Genomic DNA, 11468 nt, shown 5'->3' with positions numbered 1-11468 from the left:
TTCAGACAATAGTTTTATTTATCCACAAGAGTAATTTATTAAAACCGAGGTTAGCACAAATGAAAAATGCAGTGTGTACAGCAATAAAAGCAATGAAAGCAGCTCTTGGATGCAGGGTTAGTGTACTATGGAGGTGTTGAAGGTGAAAACCAAAAGACAATGCAGGGAGGATGTAAATAGAAAGGGAGAGGCAGTGTGAACACATGGGCCTGTTTTATAGCCTAAGGGTCCAGTGAACTCAGCTGATGTCCCATGTCAGCCAATCGCTTGCTGAGGTGTGCCAGGACAACCTGCAGGGGCACCGAGAACAGTATGGACAGAAAACCACAGGAACATTTTACAGTGTTTCAGAAAGAAGGAAAAACAAAAATTAGTCACAGATTCAACTGGAATACAGAAAAGAAAATTGGATGTTAGCTCAAAACAGCACCAAGTTATAAATTTATTTATATGATATTTAATTATATGATATTCTGTGAGTATTCGATAGCTGGAAGGTACACGTGAAAAAGATACAGTTGTTTTCCCTCTTGTCCCCCCTCTCGTCTCCTTAGTAGTTACGTAGTGTTATTAAAGTAAGTTATGAAAACTATCACATGTCATGCAGCTGGCCTAACTCCACTTACTCTGCTACTTATGTATGTGAGTGACTCCAACCTTCTATTTTGAAACATGTGACGTTTGAGCCTAGTAAGTTGTGCAATAACTAAAGCACTGCCCATTTTACTTCTGCAAGTGGTGGAGATAAGTGGTTTTTATGTAAATTAAAAACGCAAGGGGATCCAGATGAACCAGTTGAACTCTGATAAATAAGTGAAAGGCCTACAATATTGGTGATGTGGTTTTGAGTTGATGGAAGAGACGAGATGTTTACCTGGGAAGAGGAGTGGAACATCTCTTTTGCAGGCTGTGGTTTCAGGAGTATTTACTACCTGGGAGCTTTGAGCTGTATCTTACAGCAGGTCCCACAACTGGTTCATGGAGCCTCTAAAATCTGTGGAGCTTCATCTGGTTGTCTCGTGGCTGCAGCTGTGACTGTTGGGATTCCCATCCGTGAGTTTACTGTACATGGTAGATCAGAGTTTGTCCAACTCTTCAGGCCAACTCAAATTGTCTATCATTTTAATAGGTATTTATACAAGGATCTTTTAGCTTTAACATACTGACATTTGTTCTTTGTCTCATGGTGATCACCTAATTCATGGAGGAGATACAGTTGTATTACACTACTCGATTATGTAATTAAATCTGGCATCGTCTCTCTATTATATATGTCTAAAATAAGCTAAACCTGACCATAACTTTACAAGTACATGCATTTTATGTAATGAAATCTGGTATTTTTCTCTCTTATATATGTCTAAAATAAACCCTGACCCAAATTTGCAAGTAAATAAGTTATGTAAGTTATAGTGGGTCTCATCTCTCGTTATTTCTCAGCTCTTCATTGACAGTCTGACAGTATGGATTTAGTCAATGGATTCTGATTATAATAAAAAGCAAGTTAAAGCTGTGTGTTTTAATATCTATCTATATATATATACATATGTATACAGACTGTAGTGCATGACATATGTCTGACATGTTTACTACTAGTTTCCATTTTCCTTCTGTAGTAATTAAAGCAGTTTATCATTCAGAAAGTTCAGTGATACGTTATCTCAAAGCAAGTGCTGTTATTGATACTTGGAGTAAACAGGGTACTTGGAGAGGTTCACTGCCACACACAGAATTCATGCAATAGTGAGAGCAAATTCCAGAGGTCACATGAGGGTTTAAAGCCAAGGACGGCTGAATGAGTAAAAACACCTGTCACTTGCCAACACACAACATTACACAATATTACAACAATAAAAATAAAACAACATCACAATAATAAAAAACACCATTATATTTTTATCATTTTGATCATGTATCAGCTGTAAATCCGCGGTAGAAAATTGATAAATTGACTAGCAGTAATAGAGCAACAACAAGGAAAGAACAGTGAGGTAAGAAATAAATCATCTGAAACAATATGCCTAAGAGTTACTGATTCCCTACAATATCCAGAATGCATTTCACAGCTCTAACAGAAGGAGCGCAGTGAGTCTGCAATTGAGTCACGGTTAAAACTTCTTCAATATACCAAAGAACCACAAAAAAGCTAAAGAAAATAGCTTACTTTATTAAAGGTTAACCATGTTCTCAATGCCCTTTTCACCTTTATTACTTTATAAATGCAACTGTAATTTGTGACTGATTTTGCTACATTTTCCTCCTCAGAGCAGTTATGTGTTGATGTTTTGACCATGGCGAAAGAGGCCAGAAAACACACTCTGGGAGTTTTCCACCCTACCTTCAGTCTGCTGCATATCGTACGGCACTCCCTGCTGGAGAAGCTTCCAGCAGACGCCCACCTCCGGGCCTCTGGAAAGCTCTGTGTGTCCCTCACCAGACTGGCTGATGGAAAGAACGTTTTGGTGTCAGAGTTTGACAGCAGAGAGGAGCTCATTCAGGTAGAAGAATGATGGAAATAATTTGAAGCCTGGTTTGTTTTTATTGCATCTGTTCTGATGGTATTCCAGCAAAATGCCAGCAGCTGAATGTCTGACATCTGAACTTTTGTCCTGTATCGTCTACCCATACAGGTTCTCACGTGCAGCTGCTTTTTCCCTGTTTACTGTGGTTTCACCCCACCTTCATACCGTGGAGTGGTGAGTAGAGATCCATACATTTTCTAAGTTAAGTTTTTGTAAAGAGATTAGAAGGAATGGTTATACAATATGATTGTACTGCGTTCTTTACTTTAAAGCCCCTATAATCTCACATTTTAAATCCTATAAAAAGGAGTAAAAAAAGATCTGAGGAGGGATTTCTGTTTGCCTATACTAAATGGTGCACGGGGAGAGAAAAATCTGAATACTGCAAGTCAAACTTACAGCAACATGTATAATTAGTAGTAGTAGTAGTGTAGTATTATAAAGAACAACTTTATTGTAAGACCAATGTGTTTTGACTTGTGACCTTCATCTGAGTCATCATACAATACTGCAATCTTGCTGGAGTTTAACCTCAAATAATGTCATAATCATTACATTATCAAACACTGCAAGCTGATCATTTTGAAACTTTTGTGGCCATCTGAGACATCAACACTTATTTCCTTTCTCCTTCCTCTCAGCACTATATGGACGGCGCCCTCAGCAACAACATGCCCCTGTTCGAGCAGAGAAACACCATCACTTTTGCACCGTTCTCAGGAGAGAGTGACATCTGTCCCAGAGAGGGTACATTCAACTTCTTCGAGGTGCACTACGGCAACGTAAGCATCCAGGTCAACACAGGAAATGTGCATCGGATCTGTACATCCTTCCTCCCTCCCAAACCTGAGGTGAGTCTAGTCTTTAAACATGTTTTTTAACTGAAAACGGGAAAAGGAAAATCTCTACTTCTCTCATCTGTCACACCAAGAACACAAATGTATTGAGTTAAAAGACGAGCAAACAAACCTTGTTCTTGACAGAAGCTGGCCGAGATCTGCCACAACGGCTACATGGATGCTCTTCATTTCCTGAGAGAAAGAGGTGAGCTCTTCCACCTTCATCCTCCTCACAACTGAGCCTTTGATTTTTTGTTGTTCATCACAAGCAAAACATGTTAGTAGTCAAATGTCTGTGATAGATCTGCTTGGACTCCAGCGTCTTCCCTCCAGTTTTGTGGCAGAGACCTTTAAACCTGCTCCTTATGAGCTGGTGGAGTCAGAGAAGACATCGTTGAATGGGCTGGATCTGAAAGTCGAAGAGAACCTCCCAGTTAGCTTCAAGAAAGGTAAGGAGGACAAGTGGGACTGGCTCCTAATAATCAGGCCACAGGTTTGCAAGTCAAACAAAGGGTTAAGTTAATATCAAAAAAGGCATAGGTTCAATGGCCATAGGCAGTATACACAGACTGGGATAGAGAATAATGAATGCCCTGATATTAAAGTTGGTGTCCACATTTTGTGTATGTGTGTGTGTGTGTGTGTGTCTCAGTGCTGTGTGTGGCGTGCAGGGACGATCAGGATGGTGGCAAGTTCCTTCCAGTGAAAGTGGTTATGTATCTGCTGACCCTCCTAATGCTGCCCATCGAGCTGGCTGTCTTACTCACCAAAAGGTAAAGCGGTTTGATCATGCAAGCAGAGAGGAAGGGGATGAAGCAAGAGAATAACTGTCACTTAACATCCATCCATCAACAATTGAAAAACTTTGTTTATGCTTTGATATATTGGTCTTTTCTCGTGGCAGCATAATGCATATAATATTTAATTGCAGACTTTTGACGTCGACCACAGATCTCTGCAGGCAGACATTGTGCAGCAGACACGAAGACTCCAGCAGGTAAGTGCTTTGAATAATAATTCATATTTTTTTGCCAGTAAACCGAAAACCCTACTTTTGACGATGCTCATCTTTGTATTCTCCTGTGCATTTCCAGAGCAGCGCAGCAGCGGCAGGTCCTCTAACTCAGAGAGAAAGGGGCAATAATATCAAACCTTTGACCTCAACTTTTCACTGGGACAACAACTGGACCTCTTTTCCCCCGCCTCGACACATGCAGGTCCATCCAAACATAAAACACCTGCATGGGGTAAGGTGACTTTAAACCACAGAATTAAATAGACTCTTCTTGCACCATAAACCAGGCAGAAAAAAAGACAGCAGTGACCAGCAATTTCAACCAAGACTCAATTTGGAGTTCAAGAGTTGACAAGAAAACCAGTGTTCATTTCAGTGCAAAGGGTTATCTGCTAAATGCATCAATTTCTGGTTTTCATCTAGACTGTAAGAAAACAAGTTTTAAATAAGTTTACTTAACAAAATATGTGGTGTGCCATACCTTATACTTTGTAGGATTGCAAATACGATTTTTCTTTGTTACAGTAGGATTTTCATAGGAAGTATTTTTATTCATATGAAAATCTGAATGATTTTTACATTATCTTGCTTACAAGTATGTGACATCTCAAATACTTCCAAGTGTATGGTGGTGTTTTGTTTTTAGTATAGCATGGCAGTAACAAGCCCCAATGTTTGGAGAGTTTTTTTGAGGCAGTGTGTAAAATGTTTTAAAGTATGTTGATTTCTAATGGACTTGACTTGAAATTCAAAACTGTGAATTTTTTTTTTAGAGCTTATTTATAGCAAATACATCTTTAATTCAAAGGCTTTTAAAGATATGTAAAAGTTAGCTAGTTTGGTCATGAGATAAGATGTTGTCGTTATGTCTAACATTGTCAGATATGTTCATTTACCTCTGCTGACGCATCTTGGTGCAAACCATGTTAGTGTTGCATGTCAGCCCTTCTCTTTTACATTGGGCTCCACTTTTAACTGTTGTCATTTCTTATGTAAAGGCTGGTAAATAATGATTATTTTCATTTGATTAATCTGTTGATCATTTTCTCGATTAATCGATTAGTTGTTTGGTCCATAAAATGTCACAAAATGGTGAAAAATGTTGATCACTGTTTCCCAAAGCCCAAGGTACGTTGTCAAATGTCTTGTTTTGTCCACAACCCAAAGATATTCAGTTTACGGTCATACAGAAGACTAAAGAAGGCAGAAAATATTCACATTTGAGAAGCTGAAATCAGAATTCAAACAATCAAAATAGTTAGCAATTAATATAATAGTGGATTACTAATCGATTAATCCACCAATCATTGCAGCTCTACAAATAACACCTTGTTATCCTCACTGTACTCGGTTTACCCACAACACTGTGCTGTATGACACCTAAAATGAATGAAAGTTAATCGAATAATATAGAAAAAGCATCATCAGGACATTTTAATGGACAAATGTTTCATAAAATTCCTTGTGAATGACATTTTCATAAACATACAAAACATAATTCTAAAAATCCTAAAGCAAAAAAGTGATAATAGCAAAGATTAAAATAAAACCTCATTGAGTGTTGTAACGTTATATTGAAAGGCTCGTCAGAAATTCCTTGTGTGGAATTTCCAACTTCCATGTTGAGTCTGGTTTCACCAAGTGATCACATTGCATTGTGGTCAGTTCATAGCACCATGAATGTAAAACATTAATGCTAGCTGAATCCTCACTTCACACAGAGGATCCTATAGGCTCACACTGATCAGTCAAGCTCATAAAATAACCATCTGGAGTTTTATCTACTGTCAAAACAGTAGACGTGAATGTTTACAATTACTACATCTTGTGCAGTATGGTACAGTACAGTACAAAGGCAAAACAAACATTTAAATACATGACCTTCTCCAAGGACAGTCAAGCATCATTGTCAAGTCCCTGATTTCACATATTTAAAAAGACTGTCCTGAAGCTTATCATACATGTATACAAGACCACAAACAAAATAAAAAGAAAAAAAATATTTCCAAAAAGTCCATCTATGTGTGTATATCCCACTCGGACCCTAATAAAAAGGAAAACAATCTAAAACCTGACAAAAGAGTCTTTTCCTTATGCACTGCCACCCTTTGGTCCACCACTGATGTCTGGGATCTGATCTGCGAAGGACTGGGTCATCCACTGTCCGTCTGGGAGCTGGCCCTCTGCTGTTTGTGACGTGGCTGCCTCGGGTACTCCTTCTGTAGACAGACAACACACAGACTGAAGCCCTCTGCTGCGAATAATGTGACAAGTCTGACAAATATACAGTATATTGGTATCGGCATCAATACCATCAATTATTGGCCAAATTGTTGTTTTAAACATTGCTATTGGCCCAGAATTTACCAATCGGTGCACCCCTATTAAAAACTTGATGAGACGCATACATGGCTAAGAAATTTGGTTTATCCAGAAGTTATTTACTTTCAAATATGTGTCTGTATAAACAAAAACATGCTGCACCCTGATCGTTTACAACGACAATAACATTAGCCTAAATTTGATTTAATAAATTGTTAAGAGTGTGATACACTCTGCAGAACTAAACTGCTTCCCCTGTGTGTGTTACCTCTGTTTTCTACAGACGAGAATGTACAGTGACCGTTGGTCTGGGTTTGGGCCTGCTCCCCTTCAGGTCCTCTCTCTGCATATGCTCCACCGTAGGCATCTTCATAACCAGGGTCGTACTGCTCCTCCTTTATCGCCATCCTCTTGGCATCCTCTGATGGCGGAAAAAAAAAAGGAAGAAGAGTGAGTGCCTGAGTGACATGATCTGACTGGATCTAGAGATTTAAAACAAAACACGTTGATCCATCCATGACTGGGCTTACCCTTGGCCAAATTCAGGTCAAACGAGTATTCAACCTCCTCGATCTCAGTGCTTTTTTGGACACCCTTCAGCTTATCTCTGAGCTCCCTCAGTTTGATGTAGAAGTGAACTTTGTCCTGAGCACGAGGGAACTGAGCACAACGGGCGCTGGAGGAAGGCATCAGATACAGAGCCTGTACAGGAGAAATAAATGTCTTAACAATCCTTCAAAGATGATACCTACAGTTCTCATTTTCTAAACGGACAACTCTTGATTTATGAAAATGCTATGGGCTATAAGTCTTATACAAAACAAATATTTAAGATGTTAACAGAATTTATAAGAATTGCACCACCATTTACGACTGCTATCAAGTATTGATCTGAGCCATTCATTTCACTGAACAGATAAGACTTGACCATTTAGTCTCTGGGGTAAAATGCAGAATACATCTATTTTGAGAAGCCCATTTGGAAAATGAGGCTGGCTTTCATCAATATTTGAGGAGTCTATAATGAAATTGCAAAGCAATCAGGTGCTCACCACGTCACATTCGGGGATTGTGTGTGGCTGCAAACCAAAGTCAAGTTTCTTTGGTTTTTTTCCAAACATCTCTCTACAGAACATTTCATAGATGCCTTAGGAGGAAAAAACAGAAATATATTAGTTTGATTCACTTTAACAAATTATTTTATTGTGACCATTGCTCTGAAGTAGAAGAGTGCTTACATTTTCCATTGAAAACAGCAATAAGAGGTTTGAATTTCTTCAGTTTCTCTACAAGAATTTTGCCTCCTTCACGTAACTCTTTACTGTAGAGATGAAAACAAAAGAAAAATGGTTACAATACATCGTTACAACAAAACTCATCTCAAAGCTAACAGGAATCTCCTAACACAGTCAGTCATTATGATTCCTCTTTACCCATCCAACTTCAGAATAAACCAGGATTAGAGATGTTCCAGTACCATGTTTTCCTTCCTGATATCGATTCTGATACAAGTACACTGTATATTATTATAATTTAACACACGTATACTATTAAGCCTCTATGATTGCTATTATTGTTGTATGGCCTGGCTCAGGTTAAACCCTTTGACAGAGTCAGAGTAGGGCAAGTCATGACTTTGTTATCCCAGGAAAAAAATGCACAGACATGCAAATACCTGATACCACATTGTACGCAGTATCGGAACAACTTTACTCAGGATGCTTCCACTTTGCCCTAAATATAGATTTTATGGCTCCAGTAATATCAAAGCGATGCCACGTCTCACACTATAGGCCTACCTTGAGAGGTCTTTGCTCCCTGGTGTCGCCCTGGCCACCATGTTGGTGAAGCCCATTTTGTATTTGACAGGCAGGCTGGTGTCATGCATGTGGTTGAGTTGCTCCTCAGTAAATCCAGACAGAAACAGGCACTTCCCTGAAATTAAAACAGTACCCAGTTATTCATCTCTGTGGCTAACACAAACATGTATTTTTCTGAAACTAATTAATTGACAGCATGTGACAGCATCCTGCTTAATCTTCACTTATAACATGGGACAACTTAAAATCATTCTTGTCACACAACTTACAAAAATGATTTCCAGGACCAGGAAACCACCGTCCAATGTAAGCTGCCATCAGTCCTGGATTGATGCCAATCTGAAAGTAAAGCGGCAGATGTTTTTGAAGCTTATGATCTCACATTCATTCAAAAAAGCCACGGTTTGGTTCTGTTGTAAGACAGATGGACAAAGAACCTTACAATGACATAGTCCAGGTTGTAATCCAGCAGGTCTGGTAGAGTTTTTTTCATGACTTCCTCCTCTGACATTCCCTTGAAGCGGTCAACTTTCCTCTTCACCTTCTTGAAGCTCTCATCAATCTTTTCTTGCTTGCCATCTGCCTGAGCCTCAGTGGCCTTCTTGGGCTTAGGACCAGGTTTGGCTTTCGGTGCTTTTGGGTCCTTAGGTGGCTTCGGTGGCTTTGGGATTTTTGGTGGTTTGGGTGCCTTGGGTTCCTTGGGTTGAGCTTGTCTGCCTCGCTTTTTGGCTGGGGCTACAAGAAAAGTTCAGGGAGGTTATATTATAAGGAAGAACTGTCTGAACCGTCACCATGCCCTTGCTCTTTGTTGAACTGTTGACAGACTCTAAAGCTCATCTATATCTTACTTCATATTACTCTATTTCATTTAATTTTTGAAGTGTCTTGACGCATATCAAACTCATGCAAACCAAATAGTACTCAAAATTATTTCAGAAAGACACACATATTTGACAAAGCTTTCTCCGAAAGCATGCTGATCTATTAACAGTTAGGATATTTTATTCAAAAGAGATCATAGTACGTTTGGCCAGGTTGGCAGGTTCCTGCTGATCCATCATGGGTTCTGGATTAGCCATGTGTGCCATGGCTGTCTCTCCCGCCGGCCCCTCCGGGTAGTGGAACTGATGGTTGGGGTTGAAGCCTGAATATTGGGCCTGGAGAGCTTGAAACTGTTGTGCAGACTGAACCCTGTGGTGGAAGAATATTTCTTTCAAAAATGGGGGAAATAATAAATACAACAAGTGAAATGGTAGTGGGGTGTGCTGCAGGGTTAAAGCTGAGTTAGACCAGTGTGTTCTGTAAGCTGCGTGCTTTTTTGTTTGGTTGAACTCTTTTCTGTATTTGAGTTTTACACAGCAACGATTAGTGACTTTGTTTAATTAATTTATAAACGTAACTTATGCACTTTTTTTTTTTTTTTTTTAGATCCGAGTCGTTAGTCGCCAGTTTATTCAATGAATGAAAACTGTATTTAGTTTGCCAGGTTAGCTGAAAGTGTCTCAGAGAGGTAATTGTGGAGCTTTACGTCAATGAGAATACTAAATACTAGAAACACCTCTTTTAAAAAGATTTTAACACTGAACATTATAACCTTAACAATGGCAGAATGTGTTGGAGCACTCTTGTACAAAGTCTGTAAATTTGTTTTAGCAAGGTGGACCTAATAAACTGGCAACTGAGTTGACTGTAGATCAAAAAATGTGGAATCAGTGTAAATCAGTGTATCCGTAGTCTGTCTCTATATCCTAGTGCTTATTTTCACACCACACGGAAAACCCACACTGTTAGTTCCCAGACAACAGTGGTCAGTGAATCAAAGAGCTTCATGACATTTGCAGGGGAAAGGTCAGATATTCCACCTCCAATATGTCCTCCTTGTATTAAACCACAGTAAAAAGCCATTGAGCTACAACAAATTTATTCACGGTGCACAAACCAAATGGCATATTATGAAAACAATGACAAAACAAAAGTTAAAAGGCCAACTGGGCGCACATGCTTTCATTTAATTCCCATCACACTGCCATTCAGAGGCTTGCAGGTACAATCTGACTCCTGTGTGGCCACATTGTGGTGACGAGGAAGACTCACCACTGTTGAAGATACTCCGGGGAGACAACAGGGAATGATCCATTCAGCTTTTCTTCCATCTTTTGGGTGGTTTGACTTTATTAAATAAATCAATATGGATGTTGAGGAAACATAGCTAGGTTATGTACATGTGGTTTAGCATATTAAAGAGTCTGGCCGTGTATGAAACTGAATGCATGTGCCAGGAGTTAGCAACAAAAGATAAACCATAACATAAACAATACCAACAAAAGGATAACTTAGGTGGTGATTACACATTCAAACATCAAAAACACTCGTTTGCAGTATTTCATGAAACGTACAACTACACTAGTATCTGTACTGTAACATTAAATTCTTGGACTAAACAGCTACACCTGCTCAAATGTTTCTTCCCTCTTCAATAGCTATGCTAACTCACAAGCTAAACCCGGATGAAAAGCAGCCATCAATCTGCCTTTTAAAAGCAGATCTAAGATACACTGCTGGGCCTGGCAGGTAAAGGTACGAGTTTGTATCTATCTCATTTCAACTGTGGATGTTTCGTACTCGAAATAATTTGTTAACAGCAATTCAGTAGCAGTGCCTCAAGTGCAGCTAATGTTAGCAGGCAGCTAGCTGTTGAGCTAACTTAGCATGGATGAATGGTTTCGTTTCCACTGGGATTCCTCGGGAAGAAACAGCACTTAGTTCACCAGTATTTAAAGAGTTAAACGAACCTGTTGAGGGTACGGTTCAAATGTGTTTCTTCTGTAAAGAGAAGTGTTTATTTTCCATCTATCCCGCTCTTCTATTCACAACATACGAGACGCAACAGAGGCAACAAAGACATGACAGCACTGCCGGTGTTCCGGTCAACTTTGACACCGGAAGATCT

At 39.3% G+C, this 11468-nt stretch overlaps 2 protein-coding genes across 5 annotated transcripts; one reads left to right on the top strand and one right to left on the bottom strand.

Moving 5' to 3' along the window:
• Positions 1-649: 649 nt before the first annotated feature.
• Positions 650-5403, top strand: LOC127353031 (patatin-like phospholipase domain-containing protein 2). Of its 3 annotated transcripts, none has more exons than XM_051381974.1 (9): positions 650-1053; positions 2266-2498; positions 2631-2696; positions 3164-3373; positions 3509-3566; positions 3664-3810; positions 4014-4134; positions 4293-4358; positions 4456-5403. In XM_051381974.1, exons 1-9 carry the CDS (start codon positions 867-869, stop codon positions 4481-4483), a joined length of 1116 nt encoding a protein of 371 aa, XP_051237934.1. In that variant the 5' UTR covers positions 650-866; the 3' UTR covers positions 4484-5403. The 3 variants fall into 3 exon arrangements, with proteins under 3 accessions (XP_051237934.1, XP_051237933.1, XP_051237935.1); XM_051381973.1 differs by having other exon boundaries at positions 3506-3566; XM_051381975.1 differs by having other exon boundaries at positions 958-1053; positions 2271-2498; positions 3506-3566.
• Positions 5404-5784: 381 nt separating this feature from the next.
• On the bottom strand, positions 5785-11468 carry LOC127353028 (G/T mismatch-specific thymine DNA glycosylase). 2 transcript variants are annotated; one of them, XM_051381970.1, is made up of 11 exons: positions 11311-11468; positions 10613-10687; positions 9543-9709; positions 8961-9253; positions 8788-8857; positions 8498-8633; positions 7937-8019; positions 7751-7845; positions 7229-7400; positions 6967-7119; positions 5785-6595 (listed from the first exon to the last, which is right to left on the bottom strand). In XM_051381970.1, exons 2-11 carry the CDS (start codon positions 10669-10671, stop codon positions 6468-6470), a joined length of 1356 nt encoding a protein of 451 aa, XP_051237930.1. In that variant the 5' UTR covers positions 10672-10687; positions 11311-11468; the 3' UTR covers positions 5785-6467. The 2 variants fall into 2 exon arrangements, with proteins under 2 accessions (XP_051237930.1, XP_051237931.1); XM_051381971.1 differs by lacking the exon at positions 10613-10687 and having other exon boundaries at positions 11311-11460.

The sequence above is a fragment of the Dicentrarchus labrax genome, unplaced genomic scaffold, assembly GCF_905237075.1.
Source record: "Dicentrarchus labrax unplaced genomic scaffold, dlabrax2021, whole genome shotgun sequence".
Taxonomy (NCBI): Eukaryota; Metazoa; Chordata; class Actinopteri; family Moronidae; genus Dicentrarchus; species Dicentrarchus labrax.
Note: the sequence above shows the minus strand (reverse complement) of the source record. Positions and strands in the feature narration are given on the sequence as shown.

Coding starts and splice junctions, on each gene's coding strand:
- LOC127353028 (XM_051381970.1), bottom strand. CDS start 10,671: ATGGAAGAAAAGCTGAATGGATCATTCCCTGTTGTCTCCCCGGAGTAT. Junction 9,710..10,612: donor CCGGAGTATCTTCAACAGTG/GTGAGTCTTCCT, acceptor CTTCCACCACAG/GGTTCAGTCTGCACAACAGT. Junction 8,020..8,497: donor GGGAGCAAAGACCTCTCAAG/GTAGGCCTATAG, acceptor TCATCTCTACAG/TAAAGAGTTACGTGAAGGAG.
- LOC127353031 (XM_051381973.1), top strand. CDS start 867: ATGTTTACCTGGGAAGAGGAGTGGAACATCTCTTTTGCAGGCTGTGGT. Junction 1,054..2,265: donor GACTGTTGGGATTCCCATCC/GTGAGTTTACTG, acceptor TTTCCTCCTCAG/AGCAGTTATGTGTTGATGTT. Junction 4,135..4,292: donor GCTGTCTTACTCACCAAAAG/GTAAAGCGGTTT, acceptor ATTTAATTGCAG/ACTTTTGACGTCGACCACAG.